Source organism: Marmota monax, unplaced genomic scaffold (assembly GCF_021218885.2).
Source record: "Marmota monax isolate L192 unplaced genomic scaffold, Marmota_monax_Labrador192_F-V1.1 WCK01_AAM20220418_F8-fsc00014, whole genome shotgun sequence".
In the NCBI taxonomy this organism is placed as follows: Eukaryota; Metazoa; Chordata; class Mammalia; order Rodentia; family Sciuridae; genus Marmota; species Marmota monax.
The window spans coordinates 9,682,648-9,704,338 of record NW_026695222.1 but is presented as its reverse complement, the minus strand read 5'-3'; the positions used below and the strand labels follow the sequence as shown (position 1 = coordinate 9,704,338).

General features: G+C 37.3%; 1 protein-coding gene across 2 annotated transcripts in view; it reads left to right on the top strand.

Moving 5' to 3' along the window:
- Positions 1-21,691, top strand: part of LOC124085877 (attractin) — a 165,586-nt gene that overhangs the window by 41,193 nt on the left and 102,702 nt on the right. For both annotated transcript variants that reach the window (XM_058575316.1, XM_046433895.2), the window contains exons 4-6: positions 4,967-5,095; positions 6,144-6,349; positions 7,427-7,595. In XM_058575316.1, the coding sequence (XP_058431299.1) occupies positions 4,967-5,095; positions 6,144-6,349; positions 7,427-7,595 (504 nt within the window). The remainder of the gene's footprint in view (positions 1-4,966; positions 5,096-6,143; positions 6,350-7,426; positions 7,596-21,691) is intronic.

The window sequence follows — 21,691 nt, the reverse complement described above, 5'->3', positions numbered from 1 at the left end:
GCGTGTGTACCTGTATTTCTGTATGGGTGAGGAAAACTTTTAAGATCCTCTCATGTATAAGTGTATTCTTCTAAAAATATATTTTTCTAAAATGTATATCCCTTATGGAACTATAGTGCTTAGTTTTACATGTGAAGCTGACTTTGTAGATTTTGTTCCTTGAAAGATTTTATTTTCTTGACTTTAAAAAAACCAACAATTTTTTTGGTGTTCTTTATTTGGTGTTAGTCCAGTTGATGTCTCACATGAGTAAGAGAGGCAATAAGGAGTACATAAGGAGTGAACGGCCAAGAGGTTAGGGGACTGATGTGCCTTTGTACTTCTCCACGCTTTTTGCTTAGAAAGCTTTCTGGATATAACTTTGAGCTGAGACTGTAGGCTATTTTCTGGTATTTATTTTATTTTATTGGTACTGGGAGATTTTAACCCAGGGGTGCTTTACTACATCTGCAGCCTTTTTTACTTTTTACTTTGAGACTGGGCCTCATGAAGTTGCTGCTTGACCTCAAACTTGTTATCTTCTTACCTCAGTCTCTAGATTGGCTGGTATTACAGAAGTATACCACCATACCCAGCTATGTTTGGATATTTACAGGTTCATGTACAGGGCCAAAGAACAGACCTTGGATAGGTCTGCTACGCATTTAAGTCGTGATGATACTACCAAGTTTACCTGCTGTTGACTAAGAGCAAGTGTTGGGCCCATATATATTTATGTCAGCCTTTGAAATATGCCTTGTATTATAGCAAGAGACATCTCAAACTTTAGCAAAGCATAAAAACTTAAGTATGCTGTTAGGAGAACATAGTACTTGCTGTGGATTCATGTGTTACTTAATTTGTTAACTAGAATTCATGGAGCCTTATTATGTGCCAGGCATTTTGAATTAGCTTGTCAGTATCCCTTGTAGGAACATGTGCCAAGTAGATGTGTGTAATTTCATGGTTTCCCCAAACTGTGTATTCAATGAGCAGACATGTGAATTGAAATAGAAACAAGTAAACTAATAGGAAGCAGTGCTTGTTCTAATCAGTGGTATTTAAGAGAAGCTGAAGTATATGTACAGAGAGTTGTTTAAGTGATACTGATTAAAATTTAACCTATGGCATATTTGACTATTAATTTCCTAAAATTAAAATAAAACAGTATGCAAACAATTGGAATTTACCTGAAACACAAAACCCTTAAAGCACTGGTGAGCAAAACAATTTCAAATAAGAGTCTCTCCACAAGATGATTTGTATAGGAATGGAGTACAGTTGGGACAAGAGGACTTTGGGTAGAGGATTCAACCAATTGGTGATATGCTGAGGGTCCAGAGTAGAGGGAGGCTGGCAGTAGGATGTTCAGGCAGGACCAAGAAACAACAAAAAGAAAAAAAACTAAGCAAGATTCAGAAAATGTGTCTGCCCAAATCTCTTGAGTACATCATTCAAATGCTCTAGAACGCAGCTTCCGAAACCGAAAATGAAGTTGTTTTATTGTGTTAGTTTAACCTGTATTCTCTCTGGGCTTATTGTAAACTATGTTTCATTTGACTTCAAACCAGTAGATCACATTTATCTTTTATATATTGGATTTCTAAATAAAATCACTTTAACAGAATTGCATTACCATACAAATATGAGAACCACTAAAGCAATTTAAGACTCTTGCAGTCCTGTAGCACTATGATTTGTTGGGTATTCCACAGGTGCATGAGTACCTTGTGGTGCAGGCATTCTGCTAGGGTATATAGGTAGGAGATGCAAAGGTGGTTGTGGTGATTCAGCAGGACAGTGATTTTCCTCCCTGAGAACATTCTTCAAAAGAACACTGTTCCTTTTAGAGTTATTATTATTATTTTAATATATTTTTAGTTGTTGATAGACCTTTATTTTATTTATTTATATGTAGTGCTGAGAATTGAACCCAGTGCCTCACACATGCCAGACAAGTGTGCTACCGCTGAGCCACAACCCCAGCCTTAGAATTATTATTTTTTGAAGCAAGTAAAATTGTGATGATTCAATTGTTAAGACTGTGAACAGAGAATACCTTCTGAAAACAGGCCAAGTCTATCTACTTCTATGATTTTTTACAATTGATTCTAAACAATGATGGTCTGTGTTTAAAATATAAAATCCTGAGCAACCTGAGGGCAGGCCATTTTTGATTTGCTCCAGTTTAATAAGTAGTTACAGCCCAGGCTGCACCTGCACTTACCAACTTCCCATTGGAGGCTGCTCAGGGTAACAGCTGGGGCAAGCCTGTAGCATCCCTTCCTCACCCACAGGCCTTCCTTTGTCTCATGTGCTGAAGGAGGCTGTGTTTGTTCATTTACTCTGTAAAAGTTTATTTTTGTCTTAAACCAGTTTTGCTTTCACACTGGGAGAAATCCACACACTGCAAAGCTGTCACAATTTCAAATTTTTGAAGCAAATAGTAGCAAATTCCTAAGCCTCCCTGACAGTGGGAAAGCTGATCCACTTTCTCTAGTTGGTAAAGTCATTCATCCTGCATATTTAAATGTCCCCACCAAATGAAGAAGGCCACCAGATATCACTTACTGAGCACCTCCTAGTGGGAGGCTTAAGCCCTGCATATGCTCCACCAATTTCATCCTCATGATGTCACTGTGAGCTGGACAGGATTCCTCCTATGTGCATTTGAGGAAATTGGAGCTTAAAGATGTTAGTGACATGAAGCAAGGATTGGAGCTCAAGTAACTTTGATCCTGAAATTCATGCTGGACTAACAGAGAGTGCAAGGACCTCCCACTTGTGACTGCAGTCCCAGATCTTTTCTGGAATGTGCCTATATTTCTTATGGGAAGATTGCTTTTGACATACCTGTTTGTAAGAAGCCCTGCTCTTGCAAGTACTTATCCCTTCAACATTCTGGTACAGATGGAGCATCCCTAATTCAGAAATCTGAAATGTTCCAAATCACAGAAGTTTTTGAATGCTGACATGATGCCACGAGTGGGAAGTTCCACACCATGGAACTTTGTTTTATGCACAAAATTATTAAAGATATTATATAAATAATCACCTTAAGGTTATATGTCTGGAGGGTTTACATGTAATGTAAATCAGTTTTCTGTTTCTGTTTGTGTCCTTTCTCCAAGATATTTCATTATGTATATGCAGATATTGCCAAATCTGACAAAATCTGAGATTCAAAACACACGTGGTCCCAAGCTTTTGGATAAAGGCTGCTCGACCTCTGTGTAAAGTGAATGAAAACGTGGTGATGGCAAAACTTTCACTTAAGATTCTGACCAAATGTCACGTCTTCTGAATGCCCTCCCAACTGCCTTTCTAACCCAGTACCTCCTGTTCTCTTCTCTGCCCTGTTTCCCTTCATGGTATGATCTCTGCCTGGCCTGTGTGAATACACACTTGCATGTGAGGATGTGTCAGGGCTTATTTGTTTCTCTAACTGAACTCCTTGAGGTAGGGACATTGTCTGTTTCACTGTCGTTATCCTTATACCTAGAACAGAGTCTCCCATGTAGTAAGCACTTAGTAAATATTTGTTAGTTGAATACCTGGTAGAAAATATGTCAGTGTTTTCTGGACACCCCTGGGGTGCCTTCTGAGTGTTAGGTTTCCTAGAGTTCTCTTTTCATATTAAAAATTAAATGGAAATCCCATGCCCTCTTGTCTTCATTCCACACTTATGTAGTCTTCTTGCACTTATTCAGGTAAATGGTATCCATCATCTAGGCCTGTTGTTTTGCACCTTCCTGCCCCATCAGAATGCCAGGGTGAGCTCCTGATGCCCAAGGCCTCATTCAGCAGCTCCCTGTGGATGAGCACTTTGATGCTTTCAACGTGTTACCATCTGAGTGATGCTGCAATTAGGATTCTTGTATATTTTCTTTTGTGAAGGAGAGCAAGTATGTCCTCTACAAAGAAAGAGAATCACTAGGTCAGGGTGAATGGGCATTTAAGATGATTATGACTCTGAGGTGGGAGTTTACCTGGTGTGTGCTCTAGGAAGGGAATGGGGTTAAGAGTGAGTAAGTGAAGGGGAGAGTACTAGTTGATGTTCATTCATCAGTGGGAGCGTGTGCAGCAGATTCCATGGGAGTTGGTAAGGACCTAGGCACTGGCTGAATGTGATGGTGGGGGAGGTGAATTGATAGTGGGAAAGTCAGAGCACGTGAAGAAATGCAAATGGCAAGTAGACATAGGAAAGTTGTTAACCTCAGGAGTAGAAAAGAATGCAGAACCACAAAAAGTCATGTATTAAATTAGCAAAGCTAACTTAGAACTGGTAATCCTTCTTGTTGGTGGTGTGAGGTGGTGTGATCAGACAATCTGGATTGATCAGACAGGATTTCAATTGAGCATCTCACTTCTGGAAAATAAGACCCTTCGATTCAGTCATTTTTTTCCTCACCTGGATTTATTGGCCCCAAAGCAGTACTTAGTTAGAATATTATGTGCTGGCCTCTGAGTGAGGTCCTTGGGAGAGCCTAGGGAGCTTTTAGTGACAGGGAAGACCTATGGTATGCTATGTGTAAAATCGAACATAAAATGCCAGTGGTATCAATTAGGGAAAGAAAATGCATCAGAATGCCAATAGTGTCGGAGTTGTGGGTTTTTCTAGCTTCTTTATATTGTTATGTAAATAAATATTTTATTTAACAATATTTTGTGTCTTTTAGTACTACATATTTACCATTTATTAACTCATAAAGTTTACTACTTTACAAGATTGTGGAGATTTAGAGAATTTTTAAAAGGTGTATAAAAATAGAACCATTGATTTCAAATTTTATAGAAATGGAACCCAGAATAAAGGAAACCTAGTAAAAGAAGGACAACTAATAGGGTAGCTGTGTGCTTCCATCACAGGAATTCACCCCTCTGCCTGCATGTGCTTTCTAAAGTTGTAAAGAAGAGCTTTTGACTTGTCTCTGCTATAGTTTAACACAGCTGACATTGTGCTATAAGAAATGTGCTTCCATTTCAGTGGCCTCATTGTTCCTGAAAGAGATGGCAATGAGACGGTTCCCGAGGTGGTTGTCACATCAGGTTATGCCCTTCTGCATTTTTTTAGCGATGCCGCTTATAATTTGACTGGATTTAATATCACTTACAAGTAAGATATTTAAATCTAATATTTGTGATTGTATTTAAATGAAATGTTTTAATAATTATGTTATAATAGTATAATAATATTAAAATATTGAGGACTTACACTGTGCCAGGAATTTCAGTAAGCAGATTACATGGGTTTCTCATTTAAAGTTTTTTAATATATTTTACAATTAAGGAAATGGGTGAAAAGATTAAATAAGTTGTTAACATAAGTGGTAGTGGTGGGGCTATAGTTTAAACCCAGGTGTTGCTACTGTTGAGCTTCTCCTGGAAGAGAGGGGCATTTCTTGCTTATAGATAAAAACACTGGTTTTTTTTTGGTAAGTACAATTTAATAAATATTAACAGTTGCCATGTACTCAGTAGTAGAACAAGTCTATGTTTTTGGAGTATCATGATAATTCATTTATCTGCCCCCTTTGTGTTATTTCTAAGCACTATCTATATAGTTATCTTAAGCCATGTTAATAAGAGATATATTATGGTTAAACTCACACATTGTTAAAATAAACCTGCGTCCATTCCATCTGAAATGGGTCAGCTTACTAAATAATTTAAAATATAAGATTTTGGGCAATAATCTTAAGTTTTACAAATTTTCAGAGATGTTCAGAGGGCTACTGGTACTATGAGTGTAGTTGGAAGTTTATCCTCTTCCTTCCCACGCTTGCAAACATGAATTTGGCAGTTGTATAGCGCCTGTCACTAGTGGGCTACCGAGAAGAATAGGATAGTTGTCCCAGACTTGAGGAGCTAAATCTGCACAAATGTGATCAAATCTCTTCTCTCCTTGTGATTTCTTTAACTTTATGAGTTACTTGTTTTTTTGCCCTATTCTCATGAGCCTCCACCAGGGTGGGTTTGAGCTCACATGCCCAAGCTGTGCAGTGTGGAGGGACCCTTTTTGGGTTGAGTGGTAAACACTGCATTTATGCTTGTGAATGAACTGAAGAGACAGGGAGATCCTTAAGCCTTGTGTAGGAGGAAGTTCTGCCAAGTTCATTGGCGTGTTGGTTTGTGTTGACTTAGTTTTTTCACTGTCTTTATAGTTTTGACATGTGTCCGAATAATTGCTCAGGCCGAGGAGAATGTAAGACCAGCAACAGCAGTGGCAATGTGGAGTGTGAATGTTCTGAAAACTGGAAAGGTGACTCGTGTGACATTCCTTACTGTACAAACAACTGTGGTTTTCCTCATCGAGGCATCTGCAATTCAAGTGATGTCCGAGGATGCTCCTGCTTCTCTGAATGGCAGGGTAGGAGCTTCTTTCTCTTGTTTTTCTTTCCGTTCACAAATTGTTTCTAGTTTAATACATTGTTCGTTAACCTTATTCTTAGCATCTGTACAACTTATGTTCATCATATATCAGGGGTCATGTAAGCTTTCTCCTCCCTTTATGCGGTTTCCTACAAATCTTTTAATGTCTCACCTATGTGGTTGTGGTTTCCTTAGAATTGTGGAGAGGTTTTCCATTTTGCAGTTCATTTATGAAAGTTTTAAGAACTTGGTCTCAGCCATAAGAGGACATAGCATAGAACCAAGTTTGGAGATGGGACAAGAGCTGACAATAATGCTATTTCCCCTAAAACTTTCTCCATGTTCTGAGAAAATTGATTATGCATTAGAATCTTAAAGCAGTCACCTAAAGTTATTATCTAGAGAAATAGCTTGTTAAAGGTGCTTTAGGGGATTCCATAAGGGCTAAGGGCAGTTGTTGATTTGATGACTTTGTTTATATACTTATTCCTTCCTCAGAACCTTTTCATTTTAAAAGGAAATATGTGTGTTTACATGCTTTCATCTGTTGGGTTTGGTGATACTAAGTAGTTAACAATTGGCATGTTTGAGTACCAATTTTTAACTACTTGCAAAGAGTGTAGCAGAAGCCAGACCTTACATCTGTTATTGTATCTTACCTCTGTTGAGTTCTTTGCTTTACTAAAAGATGGGTAGTTTTTTGTTGTTGTTGTTTGTTTGTTTTATTATCATTCCTAGGTCTAGTTGTTACATTTTAGGTTTTTCAATTTGAATTAATAATTTCTTTGTGTAGTCTTCCCACCGGAAGCTGATAAAGTAGGACTTTTGATACTGAAATACCTACATTGGATATGGTCAAGTCATTATTAGAAAGTATATGATTTTGAATTTTATTAGGGATTCCTGGGATCAATACTGTGAGTGAATTAAAACCACAAAGAAATTTGTTTGAAATACAGATGCTAAATTAGAGACTAAATATTCTTTAGAAAAATTTCGCATTTATATGTTTAAAATGAAGTGCAGTAAACTTTCCAGGTGCATTCAGTGAAGCTAATTTATTATGTTTCATTAGGCCCTGGATGTTCGGTTCCTGTGCCAGCTAACCAGTCATTTTGGACTCGAGAAGAATATTCAAACTTAAAGCTGCCCAGAGCATCTCATAAAGCTGTGGTCAATGGAAACATAATGTGGATTGTTGGAGGATATATGTTCAACCACTCAGATTACAGCATGGTTCTAGCGTAAGTTATTTTAAATTTTTTTGTAAGAAGTTTAGTTTTTCATTTTTCTAATTAAGCCTAAATAAGCAAAAGGAAAAGAAATCATCAGTCCTGTTACTAAAAAATCTTCCAAGCCTTTTTAGATATACTGAATCTTTGAAATTGAGCACCACAATACGTTGTTCGTTAACCTATTCTTAGCAAAAAAACTTTTTTAGTAGTTGTAGATGGACAGAATGCCTTCATTTTATTTGTTTATTTTTATGTGGTGCTAAAGATCAAACCCAGTTCCTCACACATGCTAGGCAAGCCACTGAGCTATATAGCCCCAGCCCCAGCCCCAAAGTATTCATTTTTAAGCCATGTGCTAATTTATCATTTTGAGATACTTTTTCTGGTATTTTACTTTATTTGTTTATAGTAGGCTATATATATAGGGGAGTATTTTATGTGTTAATTGAATTAATAGTTGTAGGGAGACTTTCTTTTAGAAGAAATTTGTGAATACTTACTCATTGTGATTTTGTGATGTGAAAGTTTATTTTAGGCCTTTTGTGTTAATGAAGATTATAAAACACCAGCATCTATTTTTCAAGATAGAAATATGGCACTTGTGGTATAGTTTCTGAATCCTATGAAATACAGTCACTAGTACAGAACAAATAGGATAGCAAAATAAACACCTGAGTTCCTGGCATGGTGGTATGTGCATTATAAATGAGCCACTTGGGAGGCTGTGGAAGGAGGTTTTAAAGTTTGAGGCCAGCATGGCCAACTTTGTGAGACCCTGACTCAAAATAAAAAAAGTCTGGGGATGTACCTCAGTGGTAGGGTGCCTAGTACTGTGAAATAACCAGAAACAAAACAAAAACAGACAAATGAGCAACATCTGTAAGAAAATTTTGTCTGAAGGTTTACTCTCAACTGTGTGGGGCAGAACTGTTGATGGCTATAAGCCCTGCATGGGTCACCTTCTGTGCAGGAGTGAGTAGCACAGAAGAGCAGCAGTGGGAGGCCCGTGGCATTCAGAATGGCTGTAAGGTACTCACTCATGGGCTTAGCAGACCATGTTGAGAGCCACAGCTGGGACTGGAGGATGTTGTATATTCTAGTAGCTGAGTAAGTTCAAGGGATCCATAGTAGAATTTGAAGGGTCTGGAGCAGTTTGTGCTGTATTTATTCTCAAAGTGAACCAGCCAAAGTTTCTATCTTTCTTTAACTGCCCAGCCACAATTTCTTTGCAGGAGCAAGTCCATACTGAGGAGAAATGCTGAGAATAGAATTCATAATGAACAGGACAGGGATAGTGGAGACTAAGTGAGAGAAGGTTCAGTGAGAAGGGAACAGAGTGAGGTGTTCTCAACATGGGAACTGCCATCTGTGTGAACATTCCATTGCAACAGCAAAGAGTGAGCTCAAGAGCTGAGAAGGTAGAACTATCCTGCAGCTACCCAGTGAAAACACAGGGAGAAGCAGTTTTTTTTTAAAAAAAATTTTTAGTTCTAGATGGACACAATTTCTTTGTTTTGTTTATTTTATGTAATGCTGAGGATAGAACTCAGTGCGTCACCTATGGGAGGTAAGCTCTCTACCACTGAGCTACAACCCCAGCTCCAGGGAGAAGCAATTTTATTTAAAAATATCAAGGTTAAATATCATGGAAAGTTCTTATCAGAAAAAAGAGAGTATGGAATAAAATAAGCCCATTCATACAGAAAGCATTAAATATAGAAAAATATAAAACTGATGAAAATTACAATATAGTATTCCAAAACAAGCTAAATATATAGTATGCAAGAACAATCTAATCAGAACTAGAAAAATTCAGAAATTTGATTGTTGGTTTGTTTGTTTGCTTTTTTTTCTTTTTTTAGTTCTTGGGATTGAACCCAGGGGTACTTTACCACTGAGCACATTCTGAGATCTTTTTTTAAAAAATTTATTTATTTATTTTTAAAATTTTGACACAAGGTCTCACTAAGTTGGTGAGATTGGTTCTAACTTGCAGTCCTCCTCCTTCAGCCCCAGAAATTGCTGGGAGGATTATAGGCAGTCACTGTCATGCCTGGCTGGAAGTTAAGAATTTTATTTTTTAAATTAAAAAATATTGTTTAGAAGTTAAGAATTTTAGATTCCAGAATAATTTCAGAATTGAAGACAAACTTGAAGGACACAGGGTTTATAAATGCTTTAGAAATAGAATATGAAAAGAGGGATTTTTGTTTTTAATCATAAAGAAATGAAGGTTACTTTCCCGTTTTTACAGTAAGTACAGTTAAAAATCCTGGACACTAAGACATGAGAAACAAACATGGAAAAAAGAAATAAGAGGAAATCAAAAGACACTCTAAAATGAAGGAAAACGTAATTTGTTTCCAGTAGACTTTTCCTATAACAGTGATAAAGGAAGGTCTCTAAACAGAAATCAAATGAAAAAAGGAGTCTCAAAACCTCAGGAACAGAACAGAATGAAAAGAGCAAATACGCTGGAAAATGTAATCAATTTTTTTCCTTCTCTTGAGTCTTTTTAATTAAATTTAATGACTAATAAAAGTATTATAGTGAAATAACCTTTTGCAACTTAGAAGAATAACTCACCAAAAATTTGTGAAAGGATATGTGGAAAATGCACTGAACTATTGCTGCTATTTTTTCTCTTGTTGTTAACAGCAAATTTATTCCACCTAGTTGAGCAACTGTCAGTCTCTGAGATTGTTTCCTCTTTGTAAAATGAGGAATGGTAGGTTTAGGAGTGGGGTTCTTTTTTTTTTTAATATATATTTTTTTTAGTTGTAGATGATCACAATATCTTTATTTTTATTTTATTTGTTTTTATGTGGTGCTAGGGACTGAACCCAGGGCCTCACGCATGCAAGGAAAGTTCTCTACCACTGAGCCACAACCCCAACAGGAGTGGGATTCTTTTCTGAGTTACTTTTAGCATCTTATACCAAAAAGATGATCTCCTTACCTCCAAATCTGAAAATTAGATGGAACTTGCATCACACCTATTTAATATTCTCCCCTTAACACTATTTGAAAGCATATTTCCTGTTTTCTTTAAATGTTTTTCTTGGTTAAAAAAATGCATACATTTTTATAGAAAGCAAGCTCTTTCTTTCTTTTTTAAAAAAAATATCTTTATTTATTTATTTATTTTTATGTGGTGCTGAGGATTGAACCCAGGGCCTCGCACATGCTAGGTGAGCACTCTACTGCTGAGCCACGATCCCAGCCCCCCAAAAAACGTTCTTTCTGAAAGACAATCACTTTCCCTACTAATCATGCTAAAACTCCAAAATGAATATTCTGAATTACCTTGGATGTTTTCTTGCTCTTATTCCTGATATTAATGATATCTCTTGTCTCCCAGCTGCTTAGTCAAGCTAAAATCCTGAAGTTTTCCATTAATTTCTTTCTCCCCTTTGAGTACTAGGTCAAGACCAACAGATACACTTTCAAAGTGTCTCTCAGTAAAACTGGTCCAATCTCTGTTTCCATGGTTGCTGTGTTAACTCAACCCTTTAATTTCTGATCAGAGCCCTGCCATTGCCCGGTGAGGTTATTGTCCCACCAGATTCTCTTCTTTCTCCATACCATAGACACAAAATACTTTCTTTGCCTAGAACACATTTCCTAAATATGAATATAAAATCTCCTCTTATTTTAGTTGTTTTTGGTTTTAATTTTTTTTAACACAGATTTAAAGCAATTTCATGTGTATTTCTTCAGTAGAGTTGTCTGCACTGGGAATAGTGCAAATAGCACTTAGAGATCTTTCAGGAGATTGATCATACAGAGTTCCTCCTTCCCCACTCGGGGAAATACAGTGATTAGTCTCTGCTCCCTTTGCCAGACAACCCAGAGAAAGCTCCATAGTTATTCAGGGGTAATCCTGTCTCTGCAGCCCACTCTTCCTCAAGCACATCTTTAGTGTGGGGACCTCCTAAACTGTGTCTTTATCAGTAACTGCAGCCCCTCCACATGATTGTAATTCTAAGTATTCTACATTCCAGCCACTCTCTTCTGTGATAGACACAGTTGGTGCCCAAGTTCCAATACCCTTACCTGACTGGTGCACCCAGTCACCAGCAGTGGTGAAAGTTTGTTGTCAGCTCACAGCTGCCTCCTTCTCTGAAGAATGGACCTAGCAGATTGGAGCCGTCTTACCCAGAAATACCTGGAAGGCTATGCCCTGTAGCTGGTACAGACCCTAGTAGAGTGACTGATCATTCCAGGTCACCTGGGACTCTCCGAGGTATAGCATTGAAAAACCTTGCATCCCAGGAAACTCCTCAGTTCTGAGCAAACTGGGGTTGTAGTCAACATAGTCCCAGCCAATGACTGATTGACATGGATGTTCAAGAGCCAATCCCTGCTTCTACTTGGGAAGACTGTGGTGTCATTCCTGCTCCAGTGGTTCCCTTGAGATGATGCTAAAGCCAGATCTCAGCTGAGAGCATATCTGCCTCGCTTTTCTTTCCACTGTATCTTGATTATCTCACTCCTGACATGTTTATCCAGAGAGCATTCCCTTGATGAGTCACTTGCCCAAGAATCCCATTTCTCTGCTTGCAGGGAACCGGACCTGATATACTTTCTAATCTTTCCAGATTTTTCTTTGAGTACTCTGCCTCTAACCATCTTTGACCCTCAGAAGGGTCCATAATCCATTGACTCTCCCTCTCCCTCTTCTAGTCTTCTGTTCTGCTGTCACACCTCCTTTTCACATTTCAAATCTCCACAGCCTTTTTCTCCTATTTTCCGAGCTAATGGCTTGGCTTCGTTTCTGACTTGAAAAATAGAGATCTTCAGAAGAGGATTTGCCCAAACTCCCACCACCACATTTTCCCTTCAACTATATCTGTACTGATCTATTCTTTCTGTTCTGTTTTTTTAGATCAATGGTGGTCAATAGAAGTTTGGAGCCTGATGGAAATGTTGTGTATTTGCTGTCATATTGCAGCTACGTGTGGTTATTAAGCACTCAGAATGTGACTGGTGTGACCCAGTAGCTGAAGTTTTGATTGCCCATTCTTAGTCTTCGTCTTGTTAGATCTCTAACCAGTATTTTGTCTACAATCTCTTGATTTTTTTTTCTAATTATTTATTCCTTCACAGACTCTTGAGCTGGTTCCTCTTGATCTGACTGTTTTCTGAATGCTGGTACACCCCAGGGCACAGCCCTTGTTCTGCCTCTGGCTATGTATTCACTCTCTTGGTGATATCATGTGATAACTTGGCCTTTATGCTGGTGACTCCCAAATTTATAGCTGCAGCTTAGACTTTTCACCTGAATCCATATCTTAAACTCTTGACACCTCAATCTATTATGTAATAGGAACTGAAAATGCAACATATCCCAAGTGATCTTTCTGGCTAGCCTGCTACCCCCCCCCCCCCCCCCGCCCCCATGTCCCTGTCTCAGTTAACGAGTACTCCAGCCTTCTGTTCACTTCATCCAGAAATCCTTGCCTTATCCTTGACTTCTTGTTCTTTCCCACAGCATATTGACACATGTTGTTTTCTTGCTGCATAACAAATTATCATAAACTCGCATGCCTGTAATCCCAGTGACTTGGAAGGCTGAGATAGGAGGATCACAAGTTTGAGATCAGCCTCAGCAGTTTCGTGAGGGCCTAAGCAACTTAATGAGACCCTGTTTCCAAATAAAAAATATGAATGGCTGGGGATATTGCTTAGTGGTAAAATGCCCCAGGGTCAAATCTCCTAGTACCCCTGCCCAACAAAACATAAATTTAACAGCTTGAAACAGCTCAGTTTTCTTATCTGACAATTTCCATTGGTCTGAAGTCAGGTTCTGTGCATTTACGGTGTCAGCTGGCCTACATACTCATCTAAAGAAGGAAGATTCACTTCTAAGCTTCTTCAGGTTGCTGCCAGAATGAGTTTCAAGTGGTTGTAAGGCTGAGGGTCCCAACTTCCTGCTGACTGTCAGCTAGAAGCTGCCCTCAACTCCTAGAAGCTACCTTCAATTTCTCGTCACTTGGACCTAATTGATATGGCTTCTTATTCCTTCATCAGGACACAAAAGGGTCTTGTCTGAGTCTGCCAGCCGGGTGGATCACAGAAATCACATCCCATCATGTTTTCCATATGGTTTGGTTAGAAGCAATTCAGTGATTCTGCTCACTGTGCAAGGGAGGTGATTATATAGCTGGATGTAAACATGAGGAAGCAGGGATCCCAGGGGGATAAACCCGTGTGTCTGCTTGCCACGTAATGTCAACAAATCTTGTTAGTGCTGCTTTTAAAATATTCTCCAAGTCTAACTTCTAGTGTTGCCACCATGAAAAGGAAGGGTAAAGTTAAACTTGTGAAAATGATTGTCCCTTCCACTGTCATGTTAGATATTTATAAGAGCTGTATATGTTACCATTTATGTGTTTTATTCTTGCATCTGACATCATTCCCCTCTCTTGCAGCAAGAAATCTGGGAGTTGCTTTGATGCTCCCTACTTCACCTTCTTGTACCATAAACTCTTCTTAAGTTTCATCAACTCTGTCATCTATATTTTATTACCAGAGATTAAACCTAGGGTACTTAACCCCTGAGCCATATCCCCAGACCTTTTTTATTTTTTAGTTTATATATATATATATATTTGTAGGTGAGCACAATACATTTATCTATCTATCTATCTAGTGCTGAAGATTGAACCCAGTGCCTCACATGTGCTAGGCAAGTGCTCTACCACTGAGCTATACAACCCCTGCCTCTTTATTTTTTATTTTGAGACAGGGTCTCTCTGAATTGCTTAGGGCCTCTCTAAATTGTTGAGGCTGGCTTTGAATTTGTAATCCTCCTGACTCATCCTCCTCAGCCTTTGGGATTACAAGCATGAATCACTATGCCTGGCATATTTATTATTATTATTTTTTGATACCAGGGATTGAACTCGGGGGCACTTAACCACTGAGCCACATCACCATCCCTTTTTGTATTTTATTTAGAAGCAGGGTCTCACTGAATTGCTTAGGGCCTTGCTAAATTGATGAGGCTGACTTTGAACTCGTGATGCTCCTGTCTCAGCCTCCTGAGCCACTGGGATTATAGGTGTATGCCACAGTGCCTGATGAATTTTTTCTTTTTTTTTTTTTTGGGGGGGGGTACTAGGGAATAAACTCAGGGGCACTCAACCACTGAGCCACATCCCCAGCCCTGTTTTGTATTTTATTTATAGATAGGTTCTCACTGAATTGCTGTTGCTGAGGCTGGCTTTGAATTCATGATCCTCCTGCCACAGCCTCCTGAACCACTGGGATTATAGGCATGTGCTACTGTGCCTAGCCATATTTGTTCTCTTTTATGTCCAGGCTGACATTATTTTCTATCTAGTCCTCAGCAGTAGATTGCTATTAAATGTTTGTTTCCATTTCTTCCTTTTAATCTATTTTCTATAGATGAATTGGGTGATATTTTAAAAGTATAAATCATCATTATTCCCCTTTTTAAAATCCACTGGTGTCTTCCCATTAAATTTAATAGTGTCATGTGATCTGACCATAGTTAACCTTCGCAGGCACAGCTTTTTTCCTCTCCTGCCTTTATTCTCTCTACTGCTCCACAAGCCTTCTTCTTCTTCTTCTTTTTTCCCCTCCACCCAAACTCATCATGTGCATCCTTACTTCATGATACTTTGATTTACTGTTTCCTCTGTCTAGACTCTTCCTCCAATTATACATCAGGGCTGGTTTCTTCTCACCCTTTCTTTCTCAGTTTAATTGTCCCACATTGAGATCTTCCATGATCATCAGTTCAGACACATTCTTGCGGTGTTTCTTTTTTGTAGTTTTCATTTCCTTTATGACAATATTGATTATTTTAAATTATGTCTATGCTCATTATTGTACTCTCATTTTCTGCCTTTTTTTCCCTTTTAAGTTCTTTGAGGTCCTTGCTTACTCATCTCAGGGCTTAGCTCGTAGAAGGTGCTCAAATAAGTATTAATCAAACTCATGGGGGAGTAATTAAAATTTTTTTCCTTCACAAATGTTTATTCCTGGGCATATTAATGTTTCTTTTATTTGGTGTATTCATGAGCCATATTTGTCTTTTAGATTGTAACATTATTTTTCTGCTGTGGTTTGATCAAAACATGATTTTTACAGCTTCATATATTTCCTATAAATACTAGTATGGCTTCAAATAATGTTTTATTAGCTTTCATGAAAGTAAATATAGTGATTCCTTTTAAAAGGAAATTTTCTGCAACTTCAATTATAAATTTTATAGTCATTTATACTCTCAAATAAGAAAAGTATTTCAGGATTTGGGCTTACTCTCTATTTCTTCCACAAGCTTTTTAATCTAAAATTTTAAGTTTTATTAAAAAGCAGTTCCTATTTTATGTCACTCTGTGGTCCTTTTGCAAAATCAGTGGTCTTGGCCTCTAATCTTGGTTCAGATTGCCAGTTAAAATTTCATTACTCAATTGCTTTCCCTTGAACAAAAAGAGATCCTTAACAAAAAGTTTAAAAAAGAAGAATGGAGCAACATGTAGCCAAATAAGGAAAAGACTATCACCTCATTCAGTGAACTTTAAAACAGACTCAGCGTACCTTAAGTGTGAATGCTTCTGTACCTCACAGGAATCACCCTGGGAAGATTCTGAGAATTGTCCCCAGTAGCCTCAAATCTAGAAAATAGTAAATTGAGTGGGTATTGGTGGTATTATTATTATTATTATTATTATTATTATTATCTCTTTTAATTGAAGAGCAGGATACTAGTTGCTAAGGATCAAGTGAAAAGTGGGAAAATTGACCACAAGTGGCTGGCTGCCCAGATGTTAGGGCTTCCATTTCAATAGTGGTAAGACTTTCACCCTGGAGTAGGACTTTTGAACAAGCTCTCAAAGAAGAGAAGAATATTTTATTCTGACAGTCTACACCCTTTCATCCAAGCCCAAACATTTACTGAGATTTCAGAGAAGTGGATGGAACATAAAGTACCAGGCTTCATGATAAGTAGGATGGCAATCCAGTAAACTTGTCTAGGAAACAGAAACAAGAAGCCACCCATACTTTGTCAATAAAATGTCAGGAAAGGTATGTCGAAGGACAAACAAGATGAAAGAAGCAGCATTATAGCTAATACAAATATTCTATGATGTAAAAAAGTGAAGAGGATTATTGAATGTAGCATATAAATTCTGACAAGAACCCATCATGTAAAAAAGTTACTTCAAGAAGATTACTTTCAAATGCTTGTTCTACAGATCAACTTAAGTTAGAATTTGAATTCAGAAAAATAAGGTGAGAGATAAGAAAATAAAAACAGACTGAATGAAGTAGAAATAAATTAGATCCAGCAAAACCTGAAATGAAATCAAATCACTGACAGATTAATGAGATAATTTCAGTGAATACAGATGAAAAGATTGAAAAAATTAGAGAAAAGTAAAAATATAGGAGAGACAGGAAGTGATCCACTATAAACATAATTGTCACTGAGGAAAAGAGCCTAATAAACAGAATAAATGGATTGAAGTAATATAAACTTTTTTCAGGAAAATTTTCTAGTTTCTCAATGAGAAGATCTGATTTGATCATTTTATTGAACTTTAGGAAGAAAATGTTGTTTGGAAAGACTTAGGTCATTCTTTGCTTTCTATTGATCCTGGGGCCATGTCCTATCTCTGCAGTGCCTTTGCTTTGGTCTTTGGGGAGCCCAGATGCTGCTATTGGGTTACTGGTGTACTGTAGCATGATGGTCATTGGGTTGCCAGACAATGCAGGGGCTTGTGAGGGGATGGCTGTTCTGTGAAAGATACCTATAGATGAATTGCTGAAGTTTGTCTTACTTATCTGCTTGTTTGTATCTTAGAACTAGTTATTTAATATTCAGTTGTCTTAGGCTTGGCTCCCAGAATAGTTTATGTGGTCTTTAGAATTTCTTATATTTTATCAATATTGTTCTTGTCTTGTATTTTCCTGTGTTGTGGAAAAAAATTGACAGCCTATTATGTAAGGATCTTTGGGAATTCACCTATGCCAGATTGTGGGCACCTGCCAGCACCTGTCAGCTCTTGGACTGACAACTTAAGGAGGAACAAAACATATTAAGGTACAGATTAGCACCCTCTGTGACACTTGAAAGATTCGTGAATTGGAGCATCTAGAGAGTTAATTCTTTCCTTCCTTTTTAAAAATTTCTTCTCTTATACTCCCACTTAATGTATATGTGTTTATATGAAACACCTTCCATAGCCAGAATTCTACAAACATTTTATAGTGGTATTCAATGAATTTCATAAAAACATTTTCCTGAATAGATTTAAGTTATTTCTACTTTGACAAAGTACAGTCTTGTGTCCTAAAAAAGGCACAGGGGGTGGGGTAGGGGTGGAGAGAAAGAGGAAGATCTGATACAGACAGACAAGAGAGGAAGAGGAAGAAAGAGACAGAAAATGAGAATTATAACTTAAATACAGAAAAACAAATCATATAATAGGAATAAAATCAAGCTGGCCTTAGATACCTCCATGGCAATGTTTAAACTCAGCCATGTTGAAGGGAGCAGCCATCTGCAACTTTCTGGAAGAAAGGAAGGATAGGACTTCAAATATTATACCCAGCCAACATGCCATTCACTTGTAAGGCTAGCATGCAAATAGGTGAAGAAGTGCATATGAGTGCTGCTTATTAAAAACATTCATTCATTCATTCATTCATTCATTTATTTTAGAAGTAGTTGGACACATACCTTGATTTTATTTACTTAATTTTATGTGGTGCTGAGGATCGAACCCAGTACCTCGCACATGCTAGACAAGCACTCTACCGCTGAGCTACAATCCCAGCCCTGATGAGTGCTGCTTTTACAAAATACTACTTGGTTGTGAAATCAGCCAATTAAGTATTAAAGAGCTCAAGGAGAAGTCATGGTAGAATGACTGCGAGAAGATTGCCTGAGCTCAGACACAGATTCTGTAGTTAATATCTATGGGATTATAGAATGGAATGTGAATGTTATGAACATGTAGTGTCAATATAACAAAAATAGGGAGAAGAAATGGGATTAGAAATGTTAATGCTAAGATTTTCAGCTTTCAAAGCAGGAAGCTAGTAGAGTGCCCAAAAGTAAATTGTGTAAACATTTAAAACTTGAGCAAACAACATTAGTTAAAAAAATGATTAATAAAACTAAATAATTAGCTACTTAATGGATAATGATTAAATAACACTAAAGCTTTAATAATTTTCATGTATTTTTTAAAAACGGACTATTCCAAAAATATATAAAGTAAATAGCCAATACTAATTTATATGTTATTTGCATTTAATAGATGTCACCATGTTGTTATATTTGCTTCAGATCTTGTACAAAATATTTTAGAGAAAAGGAAAAGTTTAGATAAAATATAATGAATACTAATGCATTTAGCACCTATACTGGGAAATAAAACATTGTGAATACAATTGAGGACTCTGGTATGTTCTTCTCAAGTACCAGAGGTAGTGTCCTGATTTTGGTTTCAGTTGTTCACCTGCATTTCTTAAAAATATGTTGAAAGCCAGGCACAGTGGCATATGTCTGTAATCTCAGCAGCTTGGGAGACTGAGGCAGGAGGATTTAAGTTTACAGCCAGCCTCAGCAACTTAGTGAGGCTCTAAGCAACTCAGTGACACCCTGTCTCTAAATAAAATACAAAATAGAGCTGGAGATGTGGCTCAGTGGTCAAGTGCCCCTGAATTTAATCCCTGGTACCGCCCCCCCCCCCCAATAAAAAAAAGTTGAATTACTATATATTTTTATGTAGTCTTCATAAAAAACAACATTTTGGCTGGGTATGATGGTGCAAAGGTATAATCCCAGCTACTCAGGAGGCTGAAGCAGAAGAATTGTAAGTTTGAGGCCAGTCTCAGCAACTTTTGTGAGACCCTGTTTTGAAATAATAAAAAGGCCTGGGACCATACTACCACAAGCAGTATACTGATTCAGTGCAATCCTCATCAAAATACCAATGGCATTCTTCACAGAGCTAGAAAAAACAGTCCTAAAATTCATTTGGAAGAAAAAAAAAGACCCAGAATAGCCAAAGCAATTTTAAGGCAAAAAAGCAATGCTGGAGTCATCAGAGTACCTGTCTTCAAATTATACTGCAGAGCTATAGTAACAAAAACTGCATGGTACTGGCATACAAATAGACACAGAGACAAACCCACACATCTGCAGTCATTTCTTGACAAAAGTGCCAAAAAGATACATTGGAGAAAAGACAGCCTTTTTAACCAATGGTGTTGGGTAAACTGGTTATCCATATATAGAAGAATGAAACTAGACCTTATCTTTCACCTTGCATAAAAATCAGCTCACAGTGAATCAAAGACCTGGGAGTTAGACCAGAAATTATGCAACTTCTACAAGAAAACATAGGGTCAACGCTCCAACACATAGGCATAGGCAATGACTTCTCAATACCCATAAAGCTCAGGAAATAATGCCAAGGAGTTAATAATGGGATGGCATCAAATTAAAAAACTGCACAGCAAAGGAAACAATTAGGAGTGTAATGGGAACCTACAGAATACGGAAAATCTTGGCTGGATAAGTATCTCTAAAGTATATAAAAAATCTTTAAAAACTTTACACCAAAAATAATACAATTAATAAATGGGAAAATGAATTAAACAGACATTGCTCAAAAGAAGAAATACAAATGGCCAACAAATATATAAAGAAATGTTAAACATTATTAGTAATTATAGAATGCAAATCGAAACTACACTGAGATTTTATTTTACACCAGTCAGAATGGCAGTCATCAAGAGTAAAAAGGCTGGAAAGGATGTGGAGGAGAAGGAACATTATACTGTTGGTGGGATTGTAAATTAATACTACCACTATGGAAATCTATAGATTCCTCAAAAGAGTAGTCATGGAACCACCATATAACACAGTTATACACTCCTCAGTATTTTTCTTAAAGAATTACAATAATTACACTACAGTGATATGTGCATACCCATTTTTATAGCAGCACAATTCATAATAGCCAAACTGTGGAACCTGCCTAGGTGTCCATCAACAGAAGAATGGATAAAGAAAATGTGGGATATATACGCATGGAGTTTTATTCAGCCATAGAGAAGAATGAAATTATGTCATTTGCAGAGAAATGGATGGAACTAGATACCATTATCATGTTAAGAGAAATAAGTCAAACTCAGAAGGTCAAGGGTGGTATATTTTCTCTCATAAGCAGAAGCTAGAGAGGAAAAGGAGAAGAAAGATGGGAGCAATCTCATGAAAATCAAAGGGAGTTCAGTAGAAGAAAGGAACCAAGGGGGTGGGAGATGGGGAGGAAGGAAAGAAGTGCTGGGGAGTGATACTGGCCAAATTATATTGTTATATTGTGTGCATGTATGAATACGCAACAAGATACCCATTGTTATGTACAACTATAACGTACTGATTTTGAAAAACATGGATAAAAAAGGCCTAGGAGTATAGCTTAGTGGTCAAGTGCCTCTGAGTTCAATTCCTAGTACTGGGGGAAAAACTAGAAATAATATTCTGCATTTTTGTCCTTTATTTAGCTTAACATTCTTTGAGATTTTTGTTGCTATATATTGCTTGAGTTTATTTGGTTACATGGATATGATTTATTAATTTGTTAATTCATTTTTAATTGATAGACAGCTGTTTTCGCTATGATGTTATGATAAAATTTTTCTAACATTTTCTTTTAAGAATGTTTTTGAGGGGCTGGGGTTTTGGCTCAGTGGTAGAGCACTTGCCTAGCATGTGTAAGGCACTGGGTTCGAGCCTCAGCACCACATTAAAAAAAATAAGTAAACAAAATAAAGGTATTTTTTTTAAAAAAGGAATGTTTTTGATAATTTTTAAAAAGTTGGTTTATACAGGTATACTCTCAGAGAAAAGAAACATTTACTTAAAGTACAATAAGACCTTTGTTTTTTTTTTTGGCTATTAATTCTAGAAAAGTTAGAATTAATACTTTTAGCTGTGTGGGGGTGCCACATACCTGTAATCCCAACTACTTTGGAGGCTGAGGTAGGAGGGTAACAAGTTTGAGACTAGCCTGGGCAACTTAGCAAGATCCTGTTTCAAAGTAAAATTTTAAAAA